General features: G+C 40.3%; 1 protein-coding gene across 2 annotated transcripts in view; it reads left to right on the top strand.

Annotated features, from left to right (window-relative positions):
• The window catches only part of STK32B (serine/threonine kinase 32B), a 182,154-nt gene that overhangs the window by 145,859 nt on the left and 23,979 nt on the right, over nt 1-12,316 (top strand). For both annotated transcript variants that reach the window (XM_086464114.1, XM_086464115.1), the window contains 3 exons: nt 3,339-3,442; nt 8,001-8,117; nt 9,234-9,359. In XM_086464114.1, coding sequence (XP_086320240.1) covers nt 3,339-3,442; nt 8,001-8,117; nt 9,234-9,359 — 347 coding nt within the window. The remainder of the gene's footprint in view (nt 1-3,338; nt 3,443-8,000; nt 8,118-9,233; nt 9,360-12,316) is intronic.

The raw sequence follows: 12,316 nt of genomic DNA on the forward strand, positions 1-12,316 counted from the left end.
GCCAGTTTGCACTCTGAATTGGTTCTCCTGACATAGTTACTTCTTACAGCAAAGCCTAATGTTATGTTCTGTATTTCACAGCTCTAGTTCTTCAGAGCTTGCCTAACCCAATCACTTGGAGGATCTGCTGTCTTTCTGTAAAGTCATGCCATGTTTCTGAATGAGCAGGCAAACTCCAGAAGTCTGCCATACAGCCTGGAGGCCTTTGCACCTAATGTCTCAGGTCAAACAGGCTTTTAGACATATTAGGAACAAGCTCAGTGTGAGGTTGGTATTTAACAGCCTGACCAACCTGGAAAAAGGTCTTTTGGCTTCAGTAGGGTTGAGATTTCACCCTGAGGGAAAAAAAAAAAAACAACCTGTAACTAGGACACGGTAAATCATAATGCACCTTCTGTCAGTCCCTCCTGATCTTGCAAAGTGGGTGCTTACAACCGCTTCACTGGAGCTGACTGAATGCAGAGAGGCAGTCCAGCTGGACTGCAAATAATACTGCTAAAGCAGGGGAATCAGGGCTATCTGCTTTAAAAATCAGAAGCCTAACTGCCCATTTTCTGATCTAAGGATGCCAGCAGCTTAAGGTGAGAAAACAGAGCTTCAAAACACCAGGGCTAGTGGGTAAAAGAGCATTTTCTGCTGAGGTGCCTAATGTGGGATGAGTTGATCTTGAAGCTTTTAGAACAAGCAAATAAAATAACAGTAGATAACTCAACCACTGAATTAGCAGAACAGCTGCACCATTCTGGCAATGTTGCAGGTTACATCAGTAAAGTACTTTGATCCCTACCTCACAGAAATCAGATAGTGATCTGTCACGTTACAAAGTTAAAGCTATAAAAGAAATAGTGAAACCAATATTATACCTATACAGCTCAGTAAAAAGGCCACTTTCTGTAATGAGGTATTATACCTTGTCTAGGCACAGTGGGCAAAATCCATAATGAATACGGCTAAATGAAGCAAATCACTACAAGGTGCCTATGGTGATACTCAAAATCTGACTTTGGTGCCTGATGTGCAATTTAGGTTCATTTATCCACTAAAGGAACACAAAAAATCCTTCCTACCCTCTTTGCATCTATCTATGCGATAGCTTGCACACCTGTTAAGTTGTGCCTACACAGATCCTCAGCAGCACGCAAACAAGGTTTGAAGTACATCTGAAGATATAGCATGCCAAGCGAAGCTATATTAGCTAGAGGTTAGACAGAGCTAACTCAGTGTGATGCCTTTTATGGCATTGTTGATTTACGCCATACTGGATCACAGCACAAGCTTACCTATGCCAGAGACCCTCTGATTCTCCAAAGACATGTATTCTGGCAAAAATATTTAAGTGCCTGCAGTTCTCCTACCAAATGTATTTAGAGATGGTTCTGCTGGGCAAAGAGTACAGCACCACTTTCATTCATTCATTGCTTGTTCTACAGATTGTGGTTTTGCGATACCTAATGTATGGATGCCAAAATCCTCGGTTACATTTGGCTCTTCAAGGCTTCCTGAAGTCAGGTCTGGAGTTGTAAACTGTAAAGCTGCCATTCATAATGAAGGGGATGCCAAAACTCCTCTGAAAGGAATGCCTTTCCTTTAAATAAGGTGCTTGTCTAACTGCCATACATAGTCAAATCCTAAACTGCCAGTCAGAAGTAAGTGTGACCAGATTACGTTATTCATTGCAGTATGACTGTTAGAAAGTGATGCAAAGTAGTAATGTGGTACATTAGACTCAGTATCACTGTCAGAAGAGGCTCACATGGTAATTGCAATCCAGCACGGTATCACGTATGGTGATAGTGTTGCTTAGAAAATCCCCAGGGAATGTGTTGCTTTCACAAAGCGTACTGAGATTCTGCTGTGAAATAATTAGAAAAGCATGACTGACTTTTCATTTCATATCCTCTCTTATTTACATACGGTTTTCTGAAGAAACTACAGTGGCGTTCTTTAGTATGTTTTTCTTGCTGAAATTAGCCAGCTGAATCCTTTTTCTGAAAAGATCTTCCCCCGCCCCCAAAAGTTACTTTTATTAAATTCTTGACAGTCATAACAGAGTTTCTCCCAGTGTACAATCAGTGTCAGGATTTGTATTTAATTACCATTCTCCTATGTTGAATATCTTCAAAAGCTATCTGAGTAATTCCATCCAAATGTAGAATAAAGATGAGATTTAACCATGTTCAGTACCTCCATAAATCACAAAGAATCACCTTGCTTGCAGATATTTCTCCCATAAAAAGTTTGCATCACCCTAAATATTGCAAATGAGACTTCAGTTCAGGAACTCCCCTCCAGTTACTTACTTGTATTCACATAACATAAAACTTAAATGGACCAGGTAAGAATTAACATATAAAATTCACAGAATCATAGGATGGTTTGGGCTGAAAGGGATCTTAAAGATCGTCTAGTTCCAACCCCCCTGCCATGGGCAGGAACATGTTCTGCTAGACCAGGTTGCTCAAAGCCCCATCCAACCTGACCTTGAGCACTGCCAGGGAGGGGGCAGCCACAGCTGCTCTGGGCAACCTGTGCCAGTGTCTCACCACCCTCACAGGAAAGAATTTCTTCCTAATACCTAATCTAAATCTCCCCTCTTTCAGTTTGAAACTGTCACCCCTTGTCCTATCACTACACCCCCTGACCAAGAGTCCCTCCCCACCTTTCCTGCAGGCCCACTTTAAGTACTGGAAGGCCACTATAAGGTCTCCCCGGAGCCTTCCCTTCTCCAGGCTGAACAACCCCAACTCTCTCAGCTTGTCCTCACAGGGGAGGTGCTCCAGCCCCCTCATCATCTTCATGAACCTCCTCTGGACCTGGTTCAAGCAGGTCTGTGTCCTCCTCATGCTGAGGACCCGAGAGTTGGATGCAGCACTGCAGGTGGGGTCTCACGAGAGTGGAGTAGAGGGGGAGAATCACCTCCCTTGACCTGCTGGCCACACATTTCTTGATGCAGCCCAGGATGCCATTGGCTTTCTGGGCTGCCAGTGCACATTGCTGGCTCACAGTCAGTTTTTCACCCACCAGCACCCCCAAGTCCTTCTCTGCAGGGCTGCTCTCGATCCACTCATCACCCAGACTGTATCTGTGCTTGGGATTGCCCTGACCCAGGTGCAGGACCTTGCACTTGGCCTTGTCAACTTTTGAAAATCTCTGACCAGTGAAGGTCATTTGTTGCCAGCAAACCAAGGCACTGAAACTGCATCCTGAAAATGCTGCCCTTACAAATGTATTTAGTTCCAGTTAATCGCGTCTTTATTCATTTTTGAGCTGTCAACATTACTGATCCATAGTCTAACCTTAATATAATGCTTCTTGTTTGATTTCATTTATTGTTTTAGCTCCAGAAGTGTTCCAAGCCTTTATGGATGGAGGTCCAGGATACTCATACCCAGTAGACTGGTGGTCACTAGGAATTACAGCATATGAATTACTGAGGGGTTGGGTAAGAATGATGGGTTTCTTTTGTTATTTAACACATTGACTGACAGAAGTCCCAAAGTTTGCATGTGCCCCTGAGTGCACCCTTCATGATAAAATTTAGGTGGACAAGGCTGCAGTTAAGTTCAGGAGTGCTGTCCTGGGTCTTTCCCAGCTGGAAATGTTGTTGGGAGAATTTCACCCCACTCTCAATTACGTTACAAAACTTTGCCTAAGTTTGGCTAAGGAAAGGCATAATGTTTTAATGGCTTCTCCCCAGTGCTGAATTGGAAACAACGGTATTTTTTTCCAAATAGAATTTGACTTACTTCAGGCTTTATTGTATCTCTGATTCTCTTGGCTAATACCTTAAAAAAGCTAATGTAATATCCTAAGATGTGTGGCCCAACTACAGAAAATGCTTATCTGCCAGTGCACTTGTTACTTATCTAATCAATTATGTGAATAAGCTTAATGAAAATTCTTCCTGAGCATGGTCAAATATCGCAGAAGATAATGGAAAATTCTTTTCCATTTAGGTTCAAAGAATTGAAGTTGATTGCTTAAATATTTACTATTCCTCATGGAAAACAGTAATTTAGATACTATTTCAGGATAATGAGGTAGCTAAAGTAGCTTGTTTGGTTTATTTTTTAAATTTTTAATTCCTATTTTGGAAAGAGAATTTTATTGCATTGCGGTATGTTGTTTTCAAGAAAGGACTATTTGTTGTCATATGGCACTAACACAGTGCCACTACCCTGTCCTGCTAGGCACTTAATGTGAGATTCCATCCCGCAAAGATGTCAGTTTCATGTAGAAGGACAAAGGAAACTAGAAATAAAGAACAATTATTATTCTCATTTTTAGATGAATGTCTGCACATTGTTACTTCAACCCAGAAGCTACAGTTTTCAAAGGCCTAAAACTTGGCCAATCTGTTTTGTATTTCCATAGAAATGGCAAATATTGTCCTCCCAATGCAAAGATCTCTCCCATGCCAAATCTCAGTCCCTGCTCTCAAAGCACAGGAGTATTAAAAACCTTTTAACAAAACAAACAAACAAACAAAACAACAAAAACTGAAACAGTCTTTGCCATTTTTCTCTGACATCATTCTCAAAAATTACTGAGCTTTTAAGCTGATATTCTTCCTAGGATGGAAAATTTTAACCTGAACAGTTAAGGTCTGGCAGTGATAAGCACAACACATTCTCAACCCTGGTCACAGACGGTAGTACTAGCCGCACATACAATAAATTAAAAGTACATCCTGCTGGTTTCACATCAACACTTTCACCCATGAGTGTCTCCAAGAAAGCAGCACACTGCATGATTTTGTCAGGAAAGCTGAACTCCCAAGACTAATCACAAAAGATAGCAAGTCACTTTAATAAATGAAAAATGTAGAATGGTATCCATTCGCCAAGGTCCATACAGTCTTTTCTGACTAAGTCTATCTGGCCACAGGCAAAGCAAAGTTGAGACTGAATCAAATTTTTTTTTAAAATAAAAACATTGCCATCTGTCCATGCTCCAGTCAACCAAGCCAGCTACTTGTTTTCTCCTGAAGAGTGGCTCTTGCCCACTGAGCAAGCCAGAGGGTGTCTTGGCAGCCCACGCCTTTGTATGGACTAGGAAAAGGTGTATTTTTTCCTGAATTGTATTTCTAAATTTTTCTAGTCTAGACAAGGCCTAAACCGACAGGAGTGATGACAAGAGACGTAGCAGCGGGTTGAGGAAATGCGTTTAACCCACGGCGTGTTGCTGTCTGCAAGAACCATGAGCTCCGAAGCTCCATCTGCTGCACAATGCCTTGCAGATGGCTGCAAAGATGCAGCTTGTGCATACAAGGCTGCAAGCTGAACCTGCAGGCAGCCAGCCCCCTCCTCCTCCACACTCCCACAGTACTTTGTTCAGCGGTGAGAAGAGAGCCCCATTGCCATGGAGCAGAGGGGCTGGGGAAAGAGGAGGGTGTTGCACTGGGCAGAGCCACCCACAGATACGACTTTCTACAGTTGGAGCATGGTGCATGCTAGGGCATGGGGAAGGCAGGAGGGAAGGAAGGAAGGAGCATTAGAAGCGAGAAGCATCAGAAATTTCAATTATTTTCCACCTCTGAGCTTTGCACAGTGTACGACACTGCGTGCCTGAATTCAGGAAAAGCCAAGGAAAAATGAGTTGCTTTTTATTGAGCTGAATTTTTGGGTTTATTTGCCTCTGTTGTTATGAGATGGAGGAGTCCTCAGAGGAGGCTCAGGGTGTTCAAGGCATTGCAGCCATTCTCACACCTTGCTCGCTACTGCCAGGCAGCCAAGACAATGCATTGCTGGAAAAAGGGCTGTAGCTGCAGGAGTAGGTTGCATCCAGCACAGATTGTCTTTTGGTCATCCACAGTAGCACTAGCATTTCTCAATATGTTGCAGGCACAGTTCTTTCCTTAGCCAGTTACTAATAAAAGACTTAACAAGAAAAAAGTAAATTTAAAGCTTTGCATCAAACATTGGTCTTGTCCCCAAGTCCATGAAATTAAACCACACGATGCAAACCATGACAATGTCAGTCTGTTCCTAAGCTATGGACAACTGCTAAAATATCATAATAACTGTATATGCCATGCCCTCAACAGAGACAAGGTGAAGGAAGGAGGCAGTGGGTGGGATTCTTGGGATTCTGACTTTCAGTGCTGTGTGAACAAACTTTGGTAAAACGTCATGAACAAAAGCAAACTTGATTTTTTTCCTTTTTCACAAAATAAAACAGAAGGGATCTGACACTCAAGTGGGTTGAATAGCTGAAAACCATGGGAGATGTAGGTATGAAGGACCTCAAAAAACCAAGTTTATAATGGTCATTTATGGTTCAAATTAAGTAATAACAATATTAAAAATCTCTGCAAATCTCAAAAAATCAAGACTGAGAAATGTTAATAATCTTTAAAATAAGGTAAGTTTTTACAGGTTTTCCTTAAAACAAAAGTGAGGAAAAAGGCATGGGCAGAAACATCCTTAACAGAAAAACCTTAATTGATTCATTATTCCTTAAAGTTTTTATTTTTAGAGCTGAATCACCATTTTAACAATTGGTCTAAATTCTGGGTCAATGATTATATTGATCACATTGTTACATCAAGTCTAAATCAGCAGTAGGTTGCTTCTTGACAACAGACAGAAGGTTAATCTTTCGTTTTTAATAGCTTTTTTATGGCAGCATTACCACAGGTAGGGAAACGCTTATGACAGACTATTACAAATGACAGTTTTGAACCTGATTCAAGAGAATTATGTATTTAGAGAAGGTGTTTAGGTCCTGTTGAATTCATATGGACATGATACAGCTAAATGACAACAGACTAACTGAATGTAAATCAAAGCAAAAAGATTTAAGCAATCCTTGTATTTATTTTTAGAACGTCCCAATGCCTTGGAATAGATTTAGTTTCATACATATGTTTAAAGTTAAACATGTGCATGAATCTTCTCAAAATAAGGATATTTTCTGGGCCTTTATGAAGAGTGGCTCCAGTTCACATCCAGATTAGATAACTGACACATAGAAATACTCTTAAATTATAATCTTGTACATGCTAGCAAAAATCAAGGGATGATTCAGTTCTCAGTGAATGAAATGAGTGTCTGCCCTTTGCTGTTGAGGATGTTCAATTAGAAGGTAACTCTGTTGTGCATGAATTATGATGCATCAATTTGCACATTGCTTCTATTGATGGCATTTGGCTGCAGATCTCATATTGCTTATCACATTTGTTACCTGCTGAGTACAACTCCATTCACAAACAATCCACACCACTCCTTGTTTAAAAAATATGTCAAGTGTCACTCTAACAACTTGTTTCACAAATACAAGTCTTTAAAAAATATGTGCACAATAATTAATAAGAATATAAATTTATATGTAGTACTTTTATTTTCAAATGCTACATTTAACAAAAGATAATTCACATCAATCTTCATGAACAAAGCACTGTGAATCCTGGGGCTTCTCTTCACCTACAGAAGAATTTAGGCACTGCAATTACAGGACAGCAGGTCCATATAATCCATAGGTCCATGTAATGAGTTAATTTTAGATTTTGAAAAGGGTAAAGGAGAGGGATTGGGATTTGGAGTCTGCTTCTTTACTGTGGTTATTACACAGATTTTGTAAGCATTTTTTAATTTCTCTGTCTGCTAATCAGTAAAATCAGGATGACAAAGTTCCCTTCAACCACCACTTTCCATTCTGTCAGTTAAGATCACAAGAACATTCTAGTACTACAAAGTGAAAAATAGTAAATAATCCATAGTTCACATAGAATGCCTCAGGAACAAAATTACTCAGCCATCTCATTTGAACTGATACTTCTTTTCATGAGAGAAAAATTTGCAGAGGAAATGCATCTATGAGTAATTACATTCATTATGACCAAAGAAAAGCACACGCAAAGAAGGATTAGCCTCAAAATTGATATAAGATGTTTTTGTGGTCTTGATATTTCCAGTATAAACAATACTGAGCTCAGGAAAACATGAATTGTCTACACTCTTTTATCCATTCTTGCTGACTTGATTTTAACTTTATCTCAGAGGCCCTATGAAATTCATTCAGCTACCCCCGTTGATGAGATACTCAACATGTTCAAGATAGAAAGAGTTCACTATTCATCTGCGTGGTGCAAGGGCATGATAGCACTACTGAAAAAGGTAAGAAAGCACAAACACCTTCTGTCCCTTCTTCTCTCCTCTTCCAGAAGCCCCTCCAACCATGCAGAGGCACCAGGCAAGCACACATATTAGGTAGTCAAAATTTCAAGGATAAGAAAGCAGCGCTTATTCCTAGAATTTTTTGAATGTGAGTGGTGCAGTATTTTCTCTTGAGAAGCTGGGTTATTCTTAGGCTTAGACTCAGGCTTTTCATGGCCTCAAAGAAATAGAAATCTAACATTTTTGTTTATTTTAACACTGATTCACTAGTGATAGCAAAACTTTGGGGATCAGTAATTCCCACTCTGTGCCTTGGCCCCATTCTCTCCAGTCCTAGTTGTGCATGTGGAAGGACCACTCTGCCCTCTGTATTTCTGCCACAGTTTCTAGCCAGGGAGCTCACAACATAAAAGGGCTATATCTCTCCCCGTCCCATGTTGGTGTAGTTGCAATAACAAAAGTCGAGCCACGTTGCTGTAAATGTCACTAAGCTACAAGACAGGGTTCTTTCTGAATGCATTACAACCCTGGGACTCACTTTCTTCCTCAAATCATAGTTATTTGTTTGCTTTAATTTTCTGGCCCTGGCAAGGCTTATCTGTCTGGTTTAGGTATTTCAGAGCATCAGTACTGGTATTTGAGCAGGAAATGTTTGTGAACCCATGAACAGAGCAATACAAGATCAATTTCCTTTGCAGCAATGAGCAATCTATTTTTAATAGACAGAGCAATGAGGTGGTTAATTTTAATTGCTGCCAGGATGCTCAGTGTAACTGTATCTTCCAATAAATTAAAGGTGAAGTACAAATTGTTAGGTAGCATTGAACTGTGATGTTTCATGTCCCTTGGACTCTTGCATATTTGTAAACAGACTTTTGTTACCAATACATGCATACACTTCATGCCCACAACAGCCATCTGGTGGCAATTAAATTATATTCATATCCTACAAGGTATTACTTCTATTTTTTTAGACTGTGACTTGTGGGAGTTGTTAGAAGATTCCCTAGCCATTTTCATACTCAAAATTGTGTATCATATAATTTATGTGTGTGACATATTTACTCTTTTATAAGGCCTCTAGTCCCTTATAACATGGCTTATGCTTGATCACAGCTCCTCACTAAGGACCCAGACTGCCGTCTTTCAAGTCTTGCAGACATCCAAAGCTCTCCATACCTAGCTGATGTCAACTGGGATGCTGTTCTAGAGAAAGCTGTGACCCCAGGCTTTGTTCCTAATGTAAGTAGATATTCCAGGTGAACTGTGTTTGCAAATTCTGACTTTAATTATCACTGATGTTTTACTTCTTTGTGCTTGCATTTATTGCTCTTCAGTGATTTACTTCTCACAGAAGCTTTGCTTTGGATTCTACTTTCATTTGCTCTGTTACAGCTAAGGGAAAATTTGACCCGTTTCATCAGATCACAACAAAAACTAATTAACCTTGATTCACTTTTTGTTCCCTTTCAAGTAAAAAACATTTTCCAGACTTTGCATTTCAGCTGTTAGAACAAATGATTGTCAGAGTTAACTCAGAGCCAAAGAATACCAAGAAGCTTCTTGCTGCTTTGAAATTTGGGCATCTGAATAGCATTTGCAAGACTTTTTAACTTTTCAATGTGCTGTTCCTTTCTCACTTAAAATGTACTGTTCCAAAAGACTGACATATTTCCTTTGTGACAGTTTCCTACACTAAAACATTCAGATTCTGGGGAATCTGGTGGTTCCTTTTTTAACTGTGGTTCCATTTTGTTGGTATTTTCTGGATATTTCCATTTTGATCTTTTGTAAGCTCAATGGATTGGAGGCCCATGAATAAAAAGCAATGACTCTGGTGTTAACATGCTCCTCCACTTTGTTCAGTCATATTGCACCATAATTCTTCTCCAAACAATGTATTTGTAGCATACTAAGGTTTTTTTAAATTCTTTTTTTATGCAACTGTAAATAAAGATGAGGAAGGGGGAATAGCTAGACCCTGTCCTCATCCAGGTGCACATTACAGTTCTTGCTAAATCTGACGCTGGCAGGATCCAGCCCTGCGGAAGCTGAGGACAAGAAGATGAGACCAATAGAGCAAAGGCAGCTGGATGGTTTGCCAAGACAGTGCTGGCAGTGTTTGCTGTGCTCCTTGGCACCAAGTTAGAGCCTCTCCTGGAAGCAACATCCTGCAAGAGAAGAATATATGTGTGGGCAAGCAGGGCTTCCCTCAGGGAGCTTGGGGAAAGACCAGGAATACAGCACGTAACTAGCACAACAGGTGAAGAGAAAGGTACACCCCTCTTAGGCACTTCAGGGCAATGTTCACCAGGGGTGAAATTCCTTCCTTTCACGTTGTAGCTCAATGATGGTGCAAGCTGAAAGCTTGAGCTGAATGTCCTACCTACCAAACCAAGGACAGGACTCCTTCCCTCTTACTCAGTGTCCCTGCAGCTCAAATATCTGCTACGCCATGCCAGGCCCTTCCCCTATGCTCTCCCAGGTTGCTACCCTAAGCAAAGCACTGCAGAACAAAGCTCCTCCCTGGCCTGGTGTACCATGAACTCCATTCTCCATGGTGGTGTGAATCTACAAGATGAATGGAGGCTGCTCTCCTTGTTTTCCTTTTTTTCAAGTTAGAGCTGCTCCCTGAGATGTCGGAGGCATGGGCTGACTCCTTCTCAGACAAAACTGAACAGATTATTTAGACGTCCTGTTCCTATCTGAAAGTTTAATCCACAACTGTCAGCATGCAGGACACTTCACATCTCTGCTTTGTATTTTAAAAGAGGGATCCAGTTCCCCGTACCCAAAGGTACAACATACGTGGAGGTCCAGGAGATTCTACAAAGCCCAGCTGTGCCTAGGTACATGTCCTAGGACTTAAAGTCAAGAGAGAGGACTTCAACCTGCTTCAGCAAAACTGGCTACTGAAACTTGCCCATGGCAAGTCTGTTCTCTGCACCTGTTGCTACTCCAGTGTTTTCCTTTCCCCAGACATGACAAGCTCTACCAGACACTTCAGGACAGAGGCTGATATTGCAGAGCTTGTTCCACCTGGTTGATCAGGTGTGTTAGGAAAAACAGTGAGAAGGTGAGAGTCAAAGCATCTTTTCTAGCACAATGCTTCTTTTTTATAGTAAGCTTTACTGTTTCATCAGACCAAGTTTGGCCAGGCATTTTCCAAGAACTTTTATCTCTATTGCACTTGCAAATGCATCACTGATTAACTGGGGCCACATGACAAATATTTCTTGGTTTTCAGGCTTTGGTGAGAAGGTGAATGGGGCCAACATACACTGTGATCCGGGGAGAGTTTTATAACTTTTTGACAGCATTACTGCCAGGAGCTTGCCTGCCTTCTGCAGGCAGGAGGACACATGGGAGGCCTGTGGTAGGAAGGTCCCACTGTTTAATTTCTCCCTGTGTATTTCAATTCCATAATCATCACTTATTTAAGTAGTACATGTGTTTCCTTACGGTTTAGCTAGTTTCTTTATATTGTTAGTAGGTTTTTTTGTATTATTAAATATTTAATAAAGGAAGCAAGAAATTATTTAAATGTAATTTGCTTTCATTTTTAAAGCTTCAAAATTAAAGTGATATATTTTCAAAGTGCTCAAATCTTGAAACTGTTCATGCTCAAGAAAGGAACTGATATTGATCAAATGTAAAGAATAATTTATTTATAAATAAATACAAATAAGCTATAAAACTCCATTAATAAAAACCCCAAATTTTACTAAACCTGATTGGATAGCTTGCAGGAAAAGGCATCAGAGAGCTTAATATTATACTTTGAGTATACAGACTTTGATAGGAATAAAAATGATGGAGGGATCTCTAAATCAAATGTTTCATTGAAGGACACCACAAGTTGTACAAGTGTTTTCTGATGTGGTTTTACTGCTTAGTTACTAAATAATATCTGCCATTTATATATAACTTATCTTAACATGTCCACCTTTGCAGCAACAACGGTGTGATTGAACTCTCAGAAGTCCCAGAGGAAAACAGGCTGCTTTTAAGCTTTTCCACCACACAATTCAAATTGTTTGCGTAATTTTTTTGAAATGTTTTGAGAGAATGAGGAAAAGAAAGGAAATCATGTTATTCTGATTACAGCAGTAGCAAAACACTGACCCAGTAGTGTAGTCTCTTTTAAAAAATGCATTGGGTTCAGCTGAACCATAGATTTTCTGGCCATACCCTAGCTC

This window comes from Leptosomus discolor, chromosome 4, assembly GCF_034619465.1.
Source record: "Leptosomus discolor isolate bLepDis1 chromosome 4, bLepDis1.hap2, whole genome shotgun sequence".
NCBI lineage: Eukaryota > Metazoa > Chordata > Aves > Leptosomiformes > Leptosomidae > Leptosomus > Leptosomus discolor.